The sequence below is a fragment of the Acomys russatus genome, chromosome 6 (assembly GCF_903995435.1).
Source record: "Acomys russatus chromosome 6, mAcoRus1.1, whole genome shotgun sequence".
In the NCBI taxonomy this organism is placed as follows: domain Eukaryota; kingdom Metazoa; phylum Chordata; class Mammalia; order Rodentia; family Muridae; genus Acomys; species Acomys russatus.
In genome coordinates, this window is record NC_067142.1 from 51772269 (window position 1) to 51791026 (window position 18758).

At 42.2% G+C, this 18758-nt stretch overlaps 1 protein-coding gene across 1 annotated transcript in view; it reads right to left on the reverse strand.

Moving 5' to 3' along the window:
• Positions 1–5387: 5387 nt before the first annotated feature.
• The window catches only part of Xpr1 (xenotropic and polytropic retrovirus receptor 1), a 133115-nt gene continuing 119744 nt past the window's right edge, over positions 5388–18758 (reverse strand). The window contains exons 12-15 of the mRNA XM_051147614.1: positions 17687–17853; positions 14869–15008; positions 9277–9498; positions 5388–7328 (exon numbers count right to left, since the gene is read on the reverse strand). Of these exons, the coding sequence (XP_051003571.1) occupies positions 7268–7328; positions 9277–9498; positions 14869–15008; positions 17687–17853 (590 nt within the window). The 3' untranslated portion in view covers positions 5388–7267. The remainder of the gene's footprint in view (positions 7329–9276; positions 9499–14868; positions 15009–17686; positions 17854–18758) is intronic.

Sequence of the window (18758 nt, forward strand, 5' to 3'; positions counted from 1 at the left end):
CCATCCCATTCAGGTGCAGGTCTCTATGGTTTTAGAGCCTGTGGGCACCTGCTAATGACTGTGCTGCCTGAGGCTGGAGGAGGGTAGTGGAGGCATTTCCCTACTCACATGAGGTTAGGTTATCCCTGGATTTTACCATGGAAAGCCTGGTACTGGGTTTCAAGTCTCAGGTCTATGGACTTCATGGGAATTAGCTAAGGAGGGCTCCCTTCAGTAAGTGGGGAATGCCTTTGCTGGGCTGCTTGAAGTGTAAGAGGTGTGTGATGGCAAGGACATTTCTTCTGTCGTTTCATTGTCATGCTAACACCAAGCACTATGGCATCTCACTGGATTTCCTTAGCTATGAGTGTGGTGGTTTTGGTGTGTGAACAGCTGTTCAACTTGCTATGCCCACAGGGAGGTGATAACTGCAGCGTCTTGGCTACCATCTTGTTCTGCCCGGCTACCACTTTGTTTTTTAAGGGATGAAAAGTAACCAGAATAAGTTTCACTAATTGCCAGGAAAGAGCAAAGAGCCCCTCTAATCTGGTAGAAGACAAATCCAGTTTATCTTGGGTGCAGACATCCAAGAATCTGGCTTATTTTGCCAATGGCTTCATAAAGTAACTTAGAAACAACTTTATAACCATCTCTGGTTCATAAAATTAATGAAACCAACTTTAGTAGAAACCAAGTGATGTTGATCAAGCACCTGACAGGAGCTTGTTAAACATGCAGTAAATTAACATTTAAAAATACAAGAACTCACCTGGAAGGTGGTGGCACACACCTTTAATCCCAGCACTTGGGAGACAGAGGCAAGCAGACCTCGGTGAGTTCAAAGCCAGCCTGGTCTACAGAGTAAGTACCAGGACAGCCAGAGATACACAGAGAAACCCTATCTTGAAAAACCAAAATCAAATATACAAGAACCAACACACACACACACACACACACACACACACACTCCAGTGCCCTCATGGGAAAATGAGTCAGAAAGGATAAACTGACTATTATTCTCACAACCTTTGAAAAGGTTTAAAAAAAAAAAAAAAAAAAAGGAAAAGATACAGGTAACTAAAAGTCCAGGGATTCTGGATGTGTCTGGAGTGGCTCCTGGAATTTTCTAGGATTACAGATTCATTTGCTCGAGGTCTTAATTAAAATTGCCCACTTGTTCACTCATAACTGCAGTGCTGTGTATTTGGCAAACAGGAGGGCACAGACACACGGGGTTGAGTCTTCAGTGGTTCATACCCATTTACAGCCTAGCCCCATGGCTTAGAAACCTCCATTGCTATAAACTCAGCCTGCACGGAATCAGGAAGAATGGAGGGTAACCACAAAATGAAAGGCAAAGGCTTTACTGCCCAGTCAGCAAGTCACTTCCCCCTCACTCTGGACACACTCCACTTAGGGCCAGTTAACGTTTTAGCTGCCTAGTCAGACATCAGTAGTACTAACTCAGGAACCTAGCAGGAAGAGCAGCGCTCCCACTGTGGACATGGGCTCAGAGGCCACCAGGCACTGCTCTTCAGCATGCAGCCGCACAGTGACTCATTTGATGTTGGAGAGTCTTTGTGGTTAAAAAAAAAAAAAAAAAAAAAAGCCATTTAAGATTATTTTATTTGAGGGGGCAGGGTCTCTCTCTAACCTAGAAGTATGTAGCCAGGGCTTGTCTCAAACTTGCAGCAATTCTCTTGCCTCAGCCTCCTGGGTGCTTTTAAACTTAGTAAACTATGTTTTTTAATTCACCACTGTAAGCTGCTTGTGTTAGGTCCATATTCATGTTAGTGCTGACGGGAATGATGGTTAGGATCCAAGACACACAGAAAGGCGCACACTGACACGGACCACTCACGAGTGATGAGTCAGCAAACTGTTGGAAAACAGAGCTTGTAATAATGAAAAAGGCCAGAGTTTTGTAACCAATCACTTATTTTCTTTTAAAAACACATAAGCACATTAACGTTTTGCTTTTTACACCATCTAGAAACTATAGAACAGTACCACATTGTGCATTTAACCTACTTATCCAGAAGGGAACTCCACATGTCATAAGAATCTACCCATATAAGGAAAAAGGAGACAGCTAATAGCATAGTCACAGGTACAACGTGAGTCCAAGCAAGCACTGATTCTTTGACGTCACCTTTTCCATTTACCAGAGTGGAGAGTAGGAAAGAAAGCAAGGGGCAAACGGGGCAAGAGTCACCTACAGAGGACTAATCACAATCAGTGTTACTCTTGACAACTATAGTTCAGGGAGTCATAGGACAGCGTCATTTGACCAACACAGTGTGGAGAGGGTTGTATGTGTGTAAGGGAAACACAGTAGAGGGAGAGGGTTTGAAGAGAAAAATAACAAGTTTTACCCTATTTCCCCCCTAAATACTCTTCACTGATACAAGCATCTGTGCTAACCCAGAAACCCCACAAAATGAATCTTCACAATGTAATAAACCTTCAAGGGGTTTGTTCATTTTTCAACTGAACTAGGAGTGGCTGTTACAATTTTACCTTAACAGTTCAAAACAATAACAACGTCACGAACAGTCCTTCTCCCTGTCCACAGTACACTAGTGTTGCTAAGGACAATGGGAGGAGTGCAGGCAAGAAGTTTAAGAGAGAGCGTTGGAGAGACAGTGAGGTGGGGCCCTGCCCTTTCTTACAAGTCCACATCTGTCTAGCAGTGCTGCTGGCTGCCCTCTGTCTCACAGTAATACAGATGGACAGGAGTCAAGTGGAAATTAAGCTCAAAGGTACACAAGATGGGACTCAATCAATAGACGCTGAATCCAAGGCAAACAATAGGTCGTGATTGTCCTCCATAGGTGGATGGCACCGTACAAAAAACTGAAGCTGGCATTGGTTTAATAAAATAAACCGAAGGCTTGCTACAAGGAAACATAGTCAGTTGTAAAGTGATACGGTTTTCCCCACTTCAGGGTAAACTCATCTTGTCCCCTCACTTCCTCATCCACTGTAAGAAAGAAAATATATCCTGAAGGTTGTTTCTAGAGGCAACGCAGTATCAGTTCTGAAAGTCCATGTAAGGAGGCATGGGGGACACGCCCACCGGCACCTCTTCTCCATCAGGCCAACTTAGTACTGTTCAGCTCTTTCAAGTCTAATGAAATGAAATGCTTTTGTTTTTTAAATATTTATTGAGCAGAGTGTGGTCAATGCTGGCTAGAGGGCTGATTTGTAACCCTGAATACCACAAACTGATGCTATGATGTAAGCAACTCTAACTCACGTAGCCGTGTGTGCTCACATTGTATGAATGTGAAGTAGGCGGGCTGGGAGCGTCAGGGTTCTTTCTCATCACTGATAACCTGAAACGCATGTTTAAGTGAATGACCAGCAAAAACCAATTAGACCAAGTAATTACTGTTTTCAAAATTCAAGCTGGGCTCTATTTTCACCTGGTTAGTGATGACACTGGCTTATTAGAGTGGACAAAGTATGGTTTCTGTAGTTGAGGGAGATCAAGATTCAATACAATCAACTTTTAGTCGAAGAAGCTATCTTAATTTTAGATACCCAAGCATATTGTTTACAGTAAAAAGTTCCTATTGAGAAGGAGGAAATTTTTATTAAACTAGTAAAAGAATGACAGCCTAAAACATATTTATGAAATAGTTTATAATCACTTCAGAGAACCCCAGGGTTTTAATATAATAATGTCACAGAGAGTGTTATTTCTAGATTCTAGATTCTTTTCCTCAGAATAAGAAGTCTCGGTAAGTTACTGCTTGGAAAAATGAATTGGGAATACAGAACTGTTTTCAAATGATGCAAAGTGATAGGAAATGGAGTCAGAGGGACAGAAAGACACAGCCCTGAGTCATGTGATCTACCTAGTGCCCTGTTCCTGCTGCCAAGGCCCACGTCCTCTTGGCCAGCTACAGGATTCCTCTACACTCTCTGACTCACTGCTAATGGGCTTTAGTTCTTACCTTGCCTTAGGTTCCTGTTTAGAAACTAGGGAACCACGCTGGAAAGACACCACCTACTGACAGGCAACCTGTAGGGAGATGCAGCTAAAACCGCAGAGACCTTACTTAGAACATTGGGGAGTCATGGCTCCTAGGAGGTGAGGCCCCCTCTGAGAGTTCATCCGGGTCCCTGTGGAGGTACTGGCATTCTTTGCCACTGCATTCCCTGAATCTACAGCTAACTAAGCAGCTTGTCTAAGGAGTCTAACAGTGGGCGGCTGGAGATTAAAAAGTCTGCGCACGGCCATTACAGCCAACTCTGGGATGACGGCCTCCTCTCTGAGCACACCACTGCCTCTGTATGAGAGGACACCATCAGGGTCACACTGGCACGATATGGCAGCTCAGGCATTCACTTGCTAACAACAAACTCCTACTATCTCTTTGCACTGCATCACTTTCTACATTAGTATAAAATGAAAAGTGGATTTTATTCTTTTTCATTCCCGTTGGGAGTATTTTAAACACTATTAAAAAATGGGGTCCTTTTCAAATAAAGCTAAAATGAGGAGTTCTAAGGCCGTGATCAGATGCACTGTTACTTCTGGTTAGTCTACAACGCGACAGTGGTATGTTCCATCGAGAGTTTCAGGGTATAGGCGAGTTCAAGAGAATGTCAGCAGGCCACTGTTCACAGTGCCTAGGACAGATGAAACCAAGGAGGGAAAAATGCACATTAACTTTTTCAAAGGAAAAATATTAATGCATATGTTGTTTCCCAGATTGTTTTGATGAAGTTATCTCTTCAGAGCTAGAAGGAGATGCAGCTGGTGTATTTAACTACATACTGGGGCATCTGCCGTGGTAAGCTAGGCAGCATGTAAGTCTTACTTTTGAGTAGTCAACAGCACAAACACCAGAAAAGGAATACACTCCTATCACTGCATCATTGATGAAAGAAATAATACTGATGAGGGCCTGGGATCCTAATGGGCAGAGAAAGACCAAACTGGCCACATAGTAGGGGTCAACTGTGTGAGTCTGTGTGTGTCACCACACACTCACTACCAGAAACAGAAGTTTACAATTCAGATGGCTCTGGATACACAGTACCACTGACTTTATTTGTACTAGAAATAACTGCTCACTGAACTTTCCTATGTATTCTTAATCATTGCTGCTGTTACCTCAGAAACCTGTGAAATCGATTTACCCCCAGCTTTAAAGTACAGAACCCCAGAAAAGTTAGGGAAAAAAATTCTAAACAGAAATAATGCAACCTTTAATCTACCAAGGGTCTCTAAATTGTTACCACTGATTATTACAAAGTATACAACTTATTTAAAATTTTGTTTTTATTTTAAATAATGTTTGCGCTTTAGTTTTGGGGAAGGGACATGCTTGGCAAAACACAGAAAGCAACAGAATCTACAACATTGTGTGAGCTTTTGGAGTGTGTGTGGGTGCTAAAAAATCTCAATTCAGAAAGGAGAAAAAAACTGGAACCTTGTCAGAGTACAAATGGAAGAAACTTTCTAAAAGGAAGTTGATGAGTTAATCATTTGGATTTTAGCAATGCAGTAACTTTAACCCAGGAGGGCTAATGACAGGAGGGCGAGTTAAAGGACAGTAGACACGTTTTCTTGAAAAAATAAAGCAAGTGTTAACTGCTGTCTTCTAGTCACTTGTTTGTCTAAAGTTAATCTGAGAAGGGTGCAGGCAAAGGGACCCTCACTAGGCTCCTCTGTGGGACTTCATCCAGCTCGGAGGGGAGGGGGCATTGATGCAGACTTTACTTTTTCCTGGCACTTACATTAATTTTATTAAATAATGACTCTTCCCTCACCCCCACCAGTGTTGGAGAGAAACCCCAGGGTCTCAAGAATGCTGGGCAATCATTACTACCAATGATCTATATTGCCAGTCCTGAAGAATACTAAATTTGATACCAACCATTTTCAAGAAAGTCAAATGCTGAGTGTTTTTAAGCTTCTCTAGAGAATTCAGGAAGGAAGGGGGTGAGATAAAGAAGTAAAAACGGGTATTTATACCCTGGATTTTCTAATAAATATAGTTTTAAAAGTACACCAAGGTTTAGAGGGCCCCAATTTAAAAACAGATTTCTATCACCGGAGGTCATAAAAATCCAACATTCACCTTTTAATACTGCTGGGCTTAAAAATGGCTGCTAAGATATTTTGTGTCAATGCAATACGAAGGAGGAAGGGTTTGTTCTACATGCTCAAAAATACAGTCCCCACAAAACTTAACCTGATCAAATTCTGGCTAAAGTAGATGAGACCAGAAGGGGAAACATCTAACAAAGGTGTGAGGAGTCTAAACAGCCTGTCTCTCCATGTGGTCAGTAAAGACTACAATTTTCCATGCACAAGTGCGGGGCAGAACTTCACTGCTGTGAGTAGCATGTGGTGAACGCATCTGCACTGTTCCTAAAGACACAACCGTCAGAAGCCCTTCTCTGAATGTCCACCAATGGGAAGCAAGTGTGATGCCTGGTCATGACAGTGACGCTTGGGACTCTAGAGCAGCAACTTAAAATTTAGCAATAAAACTTTGGCTTAAAGTTAAAACGAAAGAGGGAGAATCAAAGTGGTACAAGTTGTTTCCTGAAAGAGGTATGTGAGCTTGACCCTCTGAAATGCCAGCCAGCCTTAGTTCCCCCTGCCCCTCACAGGAGTAGTATCATTCCTTTATGGTTAAGTTTCATAAATAATGAGAAAACTATGTAACGAATACATCCTATTCCCCACCCACCCGAAGTTCATCCCAAATGAGAAAAGTCACCCCAAATTAAAAAGTAGCTTTGTGGAGGAGGGTGCTACTCCAAGCTGCACTTTCCCTGCAAGTGCTGCCAGTGCCTCTGTGCTGGCTAGGAAGGAAGGGAAAAAAACGCTCCATAGAAACTGACAGAAAATTTAAAAACCAGCGCCCAGCTTTCGACAGTGAAAACCAGGCCAGGCGGAGGTTGAGTTGTCTCCATGCGTCCATCAGAGGCTCCTTCCAATGCCTGCTCTTTACCCTGACGGGCTTCTGTGTCTTTGTGATTGTAAACAATCCATAAGATAGTAGGTTTTTGTTCCTTAAAACATCCTCTGATTGGCAAAATGAAGTATATTGTTTTAAAAATAGAAAATGAAGATTAAACCAGAAGAAAAGAAAAGAAACACAGTGAGCCTGCTCGGAGTCCATAGGACCCGATCTGAAGAGCCCGGGAACGTGTTCTGTTTTCTCCTGTTCTCAGCTGGAAAAAGGTGCTGGAGGTTGCGTTGGTCGAGGAAAGAATTGTAGAGTAGAAACCAAGGATGTTAATCTAGACTTCAGAGAATTCAAGTGTTAGCTTCGTCATCTGTGTCTTCTATCAATACCTTAGTGTCGCGGGTCTTGGACCTAGGGTGACCAGGAAATAAACATGCAGCTGCATTACGTCCACTCTTGCCACCATAAAGCATGCACACTCAACAGGAACGATCTCCTACAGATGGTGAGCTAGTAGGAACAGCAGTAGGTTATGCTTAAACAGACAGAGCAGTGCTCAAAACCAAACATCTGAGTTGGAGGACTGGCCACCCAATGACAGCGCCAGGAGCCTTGGCGAGACTGTTAGTGCTGCTGACTGTCAATCGGCCACTTAGAGGGCTGTGCAAAATTCGTGTACTGTAGAAAAATAGAGTAGGTAACCTGAAAATGTCCTGCAAGTCATTAACCCCAAGAGTGAAGGTAGTGCCTGTGAAAGGAGAGGTGTCCCACTTGACAGCTGGGGGAGGCTGAGAATGTGTAAGATTGCAATGAACTGTACTGTCAGAGTTGGGGCTCAGCTCTCACTCTAGATCCCCACGCTCTCTGTAGCATAAGCCTGTTCCTCGAAATGTCTCCCTCTGGGTGACATCTACCTTCCCAGGGTTTCCCTTTAAACACCTGAAACCAGAATCCAGTGGCAAAGAGCCTCCCTTCTGAAGCAGAACTGTGTTTAGACTGCCCTCTGCTGGTAGCTATGAGACCTTCACAGTGAGCTGCTCCGGCCTGCCAGCATTTTCTTCAGCCAGCAGAGAGCTTGCCAAGGCCTTCTTCACAGAAGAATGCATGCGCATGCTCTTTTCACTGTGGTTTCTGCCTCTTTACTTTTCCTCCTGCCTAAGACTCAGTTTCCTGCTTTTTGTCTTTTCTCTTCTCTACTCTTTCTTTCCAGAAAATTCCCAGTCTCTAACTAAAGCCTTGGAGGCTGTACTCTACTTTGCTGTGCTCTGGGTCACAGCACCTCCTGCTCACTCCCTTTGTGCTCCTTTTAGTCGGACTTGAAGATCCCCACCCAAGCCTGCAACAGCCCCCCCTGCAGTCTTCTGGCCTTCACACTGCTCTTTACTGCCACATTGTGCAGTGCCACTAAAATTTTCTTTCTTGACACTCTTCTTTGAAAGAAAATGTTTCTTTCTTGCCTACAAGTCAAAGCTTGGAGTTTTCAGTCTTTGGCTCTAGTGTAGACCAGGCTGGCCTTGAGCTTGCTATGTAGCTAGGACCTTCCTGCTTCCACTGAATGCAGGGATTATGGACACGGGCCAGCAGGCGTGGCCCATCTTTGACAGTTCAGGTGTGTACAGCCAATTATATTTTCTCACTGCTCTTCTGGACACATGCTTTTCCTTTCCACTCTTCCATTTCCACATACATAGTCTTTATCTTATCCAAACATTGCCTTACCATCAGAAAAATGTTCAACTTAAGTCTCTTTCAGTGTAATGTACTCTGCTATCTGGTCTCTCTAAATTTTAGTGTAGGCACCCTATGTTCTCCGTTTACTACTACTCTTAGGAACACAAAGTAAATGGCCAGTAAGACTCCTAGTTATGTATTTAATAAGATGGCTTCTGCTTGCTGGTTCTTTCTTTCTGTGATGATACTGGGTAAGTGTCATAAATAATGAATTTACTCTTCTTACTCTCCCTTTGAGCTGTCCATCCCAGTGGACAGAACAGTGGTAACAGAGAAATTAAAGAATTTGGTCAAGGTTGCACAAATGATAGGATTTCTAAACTAACTCGAAGTTTATCTGCACACAAAGCATACCATACTGAAAAATCAGGTAAATCATTTTCCAACAGATATTTTCCTATGGTCTTTTACATCCACACTTAGTAGACAATGCACTGGCATTTCTGATGTGCTCATGAAACATGCCAGAGGCCTGATTGCATGGAGTGGTTTGTTACTGCTGTCTGGAGAGAAAATATGGCCGAATGTCAGCAACTGCACTTGGTCCAGTCTAGTAGCTGCTTAGCTAATGTTACCCAAGGTTAAAGACCACAGGAGCACTCTACTCAGAAGTGGGGGTTCTACGTACTGGGAAGCGAGGCGAGGCCGGCGCAGGGATATGCTCTGGTTGTACTTCCATGAACGGTTCTTCTGGCGATTTCGCACCCCATCCTCCTGGTCCATCATCTGCTCAAGGAGTGTCTGGTCATCCGCGTTCAGGGGGGCCACAGAGATGTCCCGCACGGCACGAAATTCACCACAGTTATTTAGATGCTCATTCTCCAGGCGGAAGAAGTTCCACACAAATCGCCTGAACAAAATGGGGTACATACATTCATGTTAAGATCTGAATACATCACCACCTGTAAACCTCCAGGAAGCTCAAGTTCCTGCTGAGAAAAAAAACAAAACAATTAGAGGCTAGAGTACTGACATCAAAGAGAGGGCTAAGGAGATGACGACTCAGCTAGGAAAGCACCTGCCTCACAAGTCTGAGGTCTTGAGTCTGGATACCCAGTGGAGTGCATTTGTCATGGCAGTAATGGCAAGACAGAAAGCAGAGAGAGGTGGATCCCTAGAGCCAGTCTAGCCTACCTGGTGAAGTTCCAGGCCAATGAGAGACTCTGCCTCAAACAAAAGGAGGAAGGTACCTGAGGAATAACCCATGAGTTTACCCCTGACCTCCACATGTGCCCCTGCCCCACGCATGCACACACAATAGACAAAATGAAAGAGAAAGATGGCGTACGATGGGCAGTGGGGAATATGAGTTGACTTCTGGAATATAACCTTTCTTTATCCAATAAGTATTTACTGAATGTTTATTAAAAAGGAAGAAATGGCACTGAGTGACACAGATATAGTCTCTGCCTTTATTCTAGTACTGAACACAGGTGAGTAAATAATCAGCTGTTAGGTGCTCTGTAGCCATCTGAGCAGAAGAGAAACACAGAGTACCTCACCCTAAGACTATTTAGGGAAACTGACTTCGACAGACGACAGCCAAAAGTCTGAACACCACCAGAGGGAAGTCACAGGAAACTCCTGGAGACAAGTGCTCACGCAGGGGGGACTCAAGGACAACAAGGCCGACTAAGAAAGCTCTTTTGGTGTATTAGAATGGAAGCCAAAGTCTGTGGGGCCAAAGAGGAAAAGCTGGTTAAAACAGCAGGAAATAAGATGGAGAGTTAGGAGAGGAGCCATCGACATGGCCTCAAGTGCACCGGAAAGAGCCCTCATTTCATACTGGGGGTCTGAGGAGACTGACAAGATTTATTCTAAATGGATTATTCTACTGGTGCGAGTGACTAGAAAAGGGAGAAAAGCAGAGGGGACCAGTCAGAAGGCCAGGGCAGTAGTCCAGGAAGATGGATGGTGACGGGAAGCTGACACTGGAGGCCTACTATGGAGATGAAGCGGGCAGGACTTGGCAAGTGGTCTGAGTGAAGGTGACATCATTTACGAGGAGCAAAGAAGCAGATTTCTTCCTGTAAGGCTACAGCTCGCTACTTACTAGACACCCACATGGAGAACTCAGCAGGCAGATGGGCATGGAGATCAGGGCGGAATTTAGGGCTTTAGACTAATGTGATTAGAGGAGACAAGAGTGCAGAGCACCATCCCAACACTTAAGAGTCAGTGAAGGAGAAGACAAGCTGGGGAGAATGGAGAACACCATTTCTGAGGAGCTGAGTTTTGTGCTTTGCTGAGAGACAGAAGATAAGCAGAGAACCAAAGGCAAGAGTTCTCAAAACTGCACGATCCAGGGGCTTCAGGCTCTGAAGACTATGTAGGTTCGAATCACGGCTCCATCAGTTACTAGCTGTAAGATGATGGATAAGTTCTTCTGCCTACGCTTCTGTGTCACCAGGAAATGGGATAACAATGGAACTTCATCCTGGCTGTGCAGACTAAAGAACAGTAACAGAGGTATAACTGGTGTCACAGAATATTTGGTCTGTACTTTTATTACAGCTAATTCAAAAATTGGATTAGTTTGAGGATTGGTGTTGGAGGTTGGTCAGATGTATTTTAATGCTAATTACTGCTTGCTGTCTCTGCCCCATCTATACCTTGCCTAAGAGCCAAACCTGTTTGACCAATAAAAAGCCATCACACCTGGGTAGGACAAATGGGATGGGCATGGCTAAGGTTCCCAGGCTTGGGGAGACAGAATTTTGGTGGAAGGGAGACAAGAAGAAGGCTGTGCCATGGGTTAGGTGGAGGAGAAGCACATGGCTGGTGTGGATAGAGATTTGGCCCAGATGATGATAATTAGCAAGTATTTGGGACTATGGATGGTAGGTAGCTCAACAGAAATTATTAGAAGCAGATGGCATGGGATTGGGCCAGGTATCCCATACCTGCCTCAATATGGGAAGCAGTTTAGAGGATTAATATCTGCCTTGCTCCGGGTTAACTAAGGCTATTTTAAAATATAATAGGTGTCTGTAGCTTGACTGTTAGTGGGTTAGAAAATGCCGCCGTAATAATTACAGGCCTGATAATAAACATTATTAGGCCATACTTGTAAATTACCCACAACAGTTAGATGGATCAGCATGTAGAGGTGCTTGAGTACAGGCCAGATAAACTGGGTTTGATCCCAGGATCCCACAAGGTGGTAGGAGAACACTGACTCGGGGGTGTGTGGTGTGTGTGTGTGTGTGTGTGTGTGTGTGTGTGTGTGTGTGTGTGTGTGTGTGTGTTACTCTGACCTTCACATGTGCAATGCCAATGGCATGTTTGTGTCTATGCTCACCATGCACATACACAGACACATAAAAGTAGTCTTTAAAAATGGCCTAATTTCAGAATTGTGAGAGGAAGAACAAGGAGAAATGAGAGTAGAGACAGCCAAGAGTACAGAGAATGGCTACCGTGGAGGGTTTCAGTCTTAGACCTACATACTTGGGGAAGAGAAGTGGGAAGAGCTGACAGATGGTCTAGAGAAAACAATGGCATCGACAAATGGGCACATGAAGGAGAGAGCACATTTCTACAAGCTGTCCTCTGACCTCCACATGCACATCACACACATGTACCCACACACGTACATACATGCACACAAGATAATAGTAAGTATGTAATTAAAAAGAAGTATATCGCATATACCTTAAAGACTGTGTCTTAGAGTATAGCTTGATTAGTATATAAAAATACATTGTGTAACTGCTATTCTGCAGCATGAAATACATTACTACACAGAATGCCACCTATAGGGCTCCCTACCAACTTCTAGAGATCATATTTGTTGTAGTTATTTAGTTCTGTGATCTACCTGTAATGGATTCTGTATACTGAATGTGATAGGAGTCAGGATTTATTTTCTTCCATACAGATATGTCAGGTGCCTCATGTTCAATGCAGCTACTTTTGTCAACAGGTGGTGTCCTGTTGACACATTCTGTCTCAGTGCACTACCTGTCTAACCTCTTTCAAACATAGTGACTGCCTTGTTCTTTCTCTATGGCCAGTCTGCTGCTCAGAATATTACTCTAACTTTGTTTTTGTCAGAACAGTTTTGGCTATCCTTTGTGCTTCTATATAAATTACAGAACTGCCAGGCATGGTTGGCATATACCTGTACTCTCTCAGTACTTGGGAGGCAGGCAGAAGGATCAACACACACACACACACACACACACACACACACACACACACACACACACACACACACACACACACACACTGGGGATGGGCTTTAAGTCTTGTTTTCTCTGCCTGCGGGTCAAAATGTAGCTCCTGCACCGTGCCTGGCTGCCGCCATGCTTCCTAGCATGATCCTAGCGAGGCTCCAATTAGATGCTTCCTTTTATAAGCTGCATGGGCCATGGTGTCGCTTCACAGTAAGAAAACAGTAACTGAGACAGACATTAAACCTTAATTCATAGAATGATGCTAAATTTTGAAGTATTAACCTTTTTAGATACTATTGGACTCACTGTCTAATGTATTCAGGGTTTCTGCAACTATGCTACAAGACAACATAGTAACAGCACACAGTCTTTCTGGAGTATCCTGTGAGGTCTATGCTGGCCACATAAACTGAGGCATTTCTTTCTTTGTCATTCTCCTTTGAAGCACTTTGTAAAAAAAAAAAACATTAAAATTTTAACTTTAACTATCTGAAAGAATTTCCTGGGTCTGGAGTTCTCGTCATGAAAACTATTTTGGCATAGATTAAAATTTTTATGTCTTCAAAAGATATAGATTTCTCATATTTTTTTTTTTTTTTGGTTTTTCGAGACAGGTTTCTGTGTAGCCTTGGCTGTCCTGGACTAATTTTATAGACCTCATTGGCCTTGAACTCACAGCAATCTGCCTTCCTGAGTCTATTTTGTTATTGATTATGATTAACTATGGTTTGTTTTTGGAGGACTTTAATTATTTCATATAACGGTACTTATAGTATCTTAAAAACAAAAAACAACAAAAACCAAAAAACCTCCAGAAGCAAAGGCACAAGTAGGCCAGGCCTGATGTTGTGAGAGTAGGAGAGCTGGCCCAGCCCCTCCCTGGGAGAGCAGGCCCCCCTTCTCCAATGGGCAGCATAGGTGCTCTGGCTCTGGGAGCATAGATGCAGGTAAGCTGGCCCTGACAGCATGAGAGCTGACCCTGCTTCCTGCCAATGGCAGCACTGGGTGGCCTAGCTGGAGCAATGTTGGTGGTGTGGATAAGAGAAAGCTAGCAGGCTGACCAGCTCAGCTGTCACTTAGGCCCAGATCTAGGCCTTGAGTTGTCCCACTCCAAAATCTACATCATCTGTGAACTGTTGGAGGACATGAAAGGGCCAGTCCTGCTGATCCAGAGCTGTAGGATCTCCATGACACAGGGCAACAACAGGGTGACAGGGAGGAGTCTACATGAGGAGCTAATATTGATGGTGCCACAGAAGCCAGAGACCTCAAACCAAAGCAATGACTCATTGCCATCAGCCATCATAATGGTTTGACTCTGAATTGCTCCCAAAGGCTCATGTGTTGAGTCTTTCCAGCACTACTTTGAAGGCTGTGGAACACATAGGAGGTGGGGCCCAGCCAGAAAAGGTTATTTGGGACCTTTGAAATTTATACTTGCCCCTAGTTCTGGCCTCTGTCTTCTGGTCCCAGGCTCACTGTGATGGAGGAGTCTCCATCACGTGCTATGTTACCTTGCCCTGCCATGCCATCCCTGCCAGACTCAAGATTCTCAGAAACCTTCCTTTCCACCCTGTGCCCATTGGTTTTCTTTCACAGTGAAAAAAAGCAAGAGATACAAACATGTTTTGGTTCATTTATAAATGTCTGCTATTTTTAAATCTATCTTTTTGTGGTGGTGGTGATGATGATGATGAAGATACGAAAGACACAGTTTGACCATGTATCTCTGGCTGGTCTAGAACTCTTTATGTAAATGAAGCTAGCCTTGAATGCACAGAGATATACTAGCCTCCGTTTTTCTGAGTACTTGAATTATGCCCAAATAAAATTTTTATTTCATTTAATTGTCTTGTGTGTATGTGTGTGGACATGTATGCCATAGCTCATGTGCGGAGGTCAAGCACAATTTCCTTTTATCATCTGAGTTCTAGGATCATTAGACTAGGTAGTAAGTGCCTCACCTGTTGAGTCAGCTTGATGGCCCAGGACTGGGAGTCTTTTAAATGACTCCTTGATAGATTGTTCAATGGTTTGCTTACCGGAAAACCTCAAGGGGGGCAAAGACAGTAGCAATGATGTCCCCAACATTAGGCTGAAGAGATGTAACAGTAATAGAGATTTGGATAGTCCAAGCAAAGCGCAGTATCACATCTTCTATGATGGCACAGTAGTAGTAAGCCTAAGGAATACAAGCAGACAGAGGACATTTCTCATTCTTTTTCTCACAAAGCACTCAACAGTCTATGAGCTGTTGAGACCTACAGCTGTCCCACCAACAGATTCACGGAGAAAATGGTATATAGGTTTTAGTTTTCCTAAATAGTGCAGTACTCAAAATGAAACAGTACTGAGTTTCAGAAACCATTTGACACATACAGTCCATGCCCACACTGTACATGAGACTGTCCTCTAAGCTAAATGAGAACCCTATCAACTGAGATGGCATTCTAGGAGAAACAAGGTAAGACAGTGCCAAAATTCCTAACACTAAAGGATATTAACAGATTTACTCATTGTACCATTTATACTTAAATTTTCAAAAAATTTAATCCACATATAATACAGAGTTGTCTTGTTTTTTGATGTTAATAAAATGAGGCATTGATTTCAGAAACATGACTAAACATAATATTCAACTAATCTAGCTTAATTATCCAAAAGCCTTAAATATATAACTGCCAATAGATCCTAAAACTCATGGATTTACTTATTATTAAGCAAAATAGCATTTTAAAGTGTTTTTTAAAGGCCGTGGCATTTTGGTAACTAGAACTGCTAGGTATTAAGCTGTAGTACTTATTTAATTTACTTTTAAAAAGTATTGTTCTTTTATGTGTTTGAGTGTTTGCTGGCATGTACCTATGTGTACTGTGTGTGTGTGTGTGTGTGTGTGTGTGTGTGTGTGTGTGTGTGTGGTGCCCTTGGAAACCAGAAGGGGACAATGAATCCTCTGGCACTGGAGACACAGATGGTTGTGAGCTGTCATGATGTGCTAGGACTGAATACAGGCCCTCTCTAACATCAGGAAGTGTTTTTAACCACTGAGCCATCACTCCAACCCTACTTTATTTAATTTTAGCAAACTACATGAGTCACCATTAGAAGGTTAACAGGAGCCTACAATCAATCCCCTTGCACTTCCTTCTTTTCCATTCCCTAGAGACAAACATTTATTCTATTCTATTCTATTTACCTTCTGAATTTTAAATACTATGTGATTACTGTTTTAACTAGTCAGTTTAGACTACTGATTAGTTTTTAATTTAAAGATTCAAGTTAGTGTACAATGAGCAATAGGCTTCAGGGGGCACTGTCAGCATCTTTACTCTTCTCACCCCTGCCCTACTCCCTGCACTCACCCCCTTTTCTTCCCCAACAACAGCTCTGCTTTTATTTTCATGTCACATGTGTGTCATCACTCCCATCCCCTCCTCTCTCACAATCTCTTTAGAACCCTCTTATGGTCCCCTTACTAGTGTCTTAACACATACACACACCAACGTGGGTTCCCCACATGAGAGAAAGCAGGCAGAATTTTTATAAGGACTGTAACAGGATTTTATAATGAAGGTTCATTAGATTTCACAGATGGTTTCTTCACTTTTTTCTTATCAATTTGCAATTATAATTTAAGAAAGTATATACTTTATTTTCTAGGACTTTGAAACATATAATAAAGAAAGTAACTGAAAGATTCTATTCACTAATCTCATTACATAGAAACCAGTAAATGAGATCTCTTTATAAGAGAAAACAGACTAACATTTATGTAAAGATACACTGAACTTAAGCAATCAGCATGAGAAAGAAATGTGCTGCAGTGTTTACTGTACACCACAAGCAGTAATAAAAAGCACACATGTGGTGAACATGAACGTAGCTTTACCTGGCCTTTTTTTCTCTTTTAAAATGATACTAGGGATTGAAATCTGTGTCTTGCCCCTGCTAGTGCTTTACCAGTATGCTATTGCCTGGCCCAGGCCCTTTTGTTTCCTTTTCATTGAGAATTATACAAATTTGTTGAATGCCTCACAGTTTTCACACAGGATCTCCGCTCTCACTCACTGGCTCACCTGAAGTTACCTCATGTGTAGCACTTTCTGCATACCCACTATTCTCCAGTTCTTGCAAACAGCCTTATCTATTCAATGCTACACAACCTAATACTTTTCAAACACAAATTTGACATAATAGTGACACTTTGGTATAGGATAAAACATTAGTGACTCAGTCTATATGTTCTCCATAGCAGGACTTCAGTCCTGAGAACATGCCAAGAGTTAATGTCATCCAACACCCTGACCTGTGAGTCCCCTGCATGCTGGCCCATTAACTAGCTTAGTTAGGGCACAACTGGGATTGGAATGCACACACTCAGATTCCCAATTTACTGTTTAAGTTTTTTTCAAGGTCTAATCGTGGTATTTACCTTTACTAAGTCATCTGTGTAAAGACACTTTTGTTTCTTTGATTTAAAATTCAGCTTCCCATATTCCTATATTCTAAAATGCCAGTAAAATCCTAAAATTATACACACACACACACACACACACACACACACACACACACACACACACACACACACACACACACACACACATACATATATACATATATATATCCCCCTCCCCCGGCTGGGTTGACACTAGCTTCTAACAAATTTCCCACTGCATCTACCAAATAGCAAACATGAAATTTTTTTGTTGTGAACTAGGCCGATATCTTGGATAATTATTTTTAAATTATATTTGTTAATATAATTAGATCTTGAGTCAGTAGTGTTCTATGACATAACTACTGATTGATATATCTAAATTTTAAATATTTTTTCCTTAAGCATGAACATTCCATACATACCTTTTGAGGGTACACAATTTCTTCCCGGAGGAAAGTATTTTCTCCTGCATTCTTATCAAAGAGACCCCAGTCCATCTTGAGATCCCAGATGAGGGTATAGCAGGAACTAATGACATAAAAGACGACCCATAGGTAAAAGAACACCTTGCTGTCAGAGTGACCTCGTTCTGGAGAAAGAAAAGGAAAAAGCAAAAGGGAAAGAGAAACTTACCAGATTGAACTAAAGTTCCTAAGACCAATTAAAGATAGATTCTTGATAGTGCTTCCATAAGCAATCATTCTTAGAAGAATCATTGTCTAACAAAGGCTAGTAATAAATATGACTCCTTTTAGGTACAAAAAAATCATTGAACTAATAGACTAATATAAACTAATTATATGTTTACCAGGAGTTTGGGCAGATCTATAACGAAATCTGTTCCATTTCAATGTTGGATGTTATAAACTTGTCATTTAAACTTTTGCCATTAGGTGGCAGCTTAGGGTAAGAGATAGGAAAGAACCATCACAAAGACTGCAGCTTTTTCTCCAGGAACTCTTGGGTTTTTTACTCTGAAGCATTTCCTTCACACATTTGATTCCCTCAACACTTACTATGAGGGCAATCAGATTGCTCCAGAGAAAATGCCTGAAAACACAACAGACCCTTGACGCATTTACCCTTTATGCTCATGAAAACGGAGCCTGATTATTTTTGCTTTTTTTTTAAGAGACATCGCTAATACAAAGGCCTAATCTGTCTTCACGCTACCAACAGTACTCTTGGCTTTATTCTGAGAACACCATGAGCACATTGAGAATAAAACTGATTTGTAGCATAGTTGTACAATGTAATCTTTTCGGTCTTCAGTGCCTCCTTTGTTCTTCTTCAGTAACTCCCAGAGTTCCCATGATGTTCTCCAGTTTCAAGATACGGTTAGATAACCGAGGATCTGGTTCTGAGTTATCAGGAAAGATAACACACATGATCTAAATTCAAAATCTTTTAAATTTTGGTCAGTTTCTCAGATGGTTATCATGTACTCACCACAATTTGTTTTATTAAAATAAACAAGTATTTATTAATCATCTT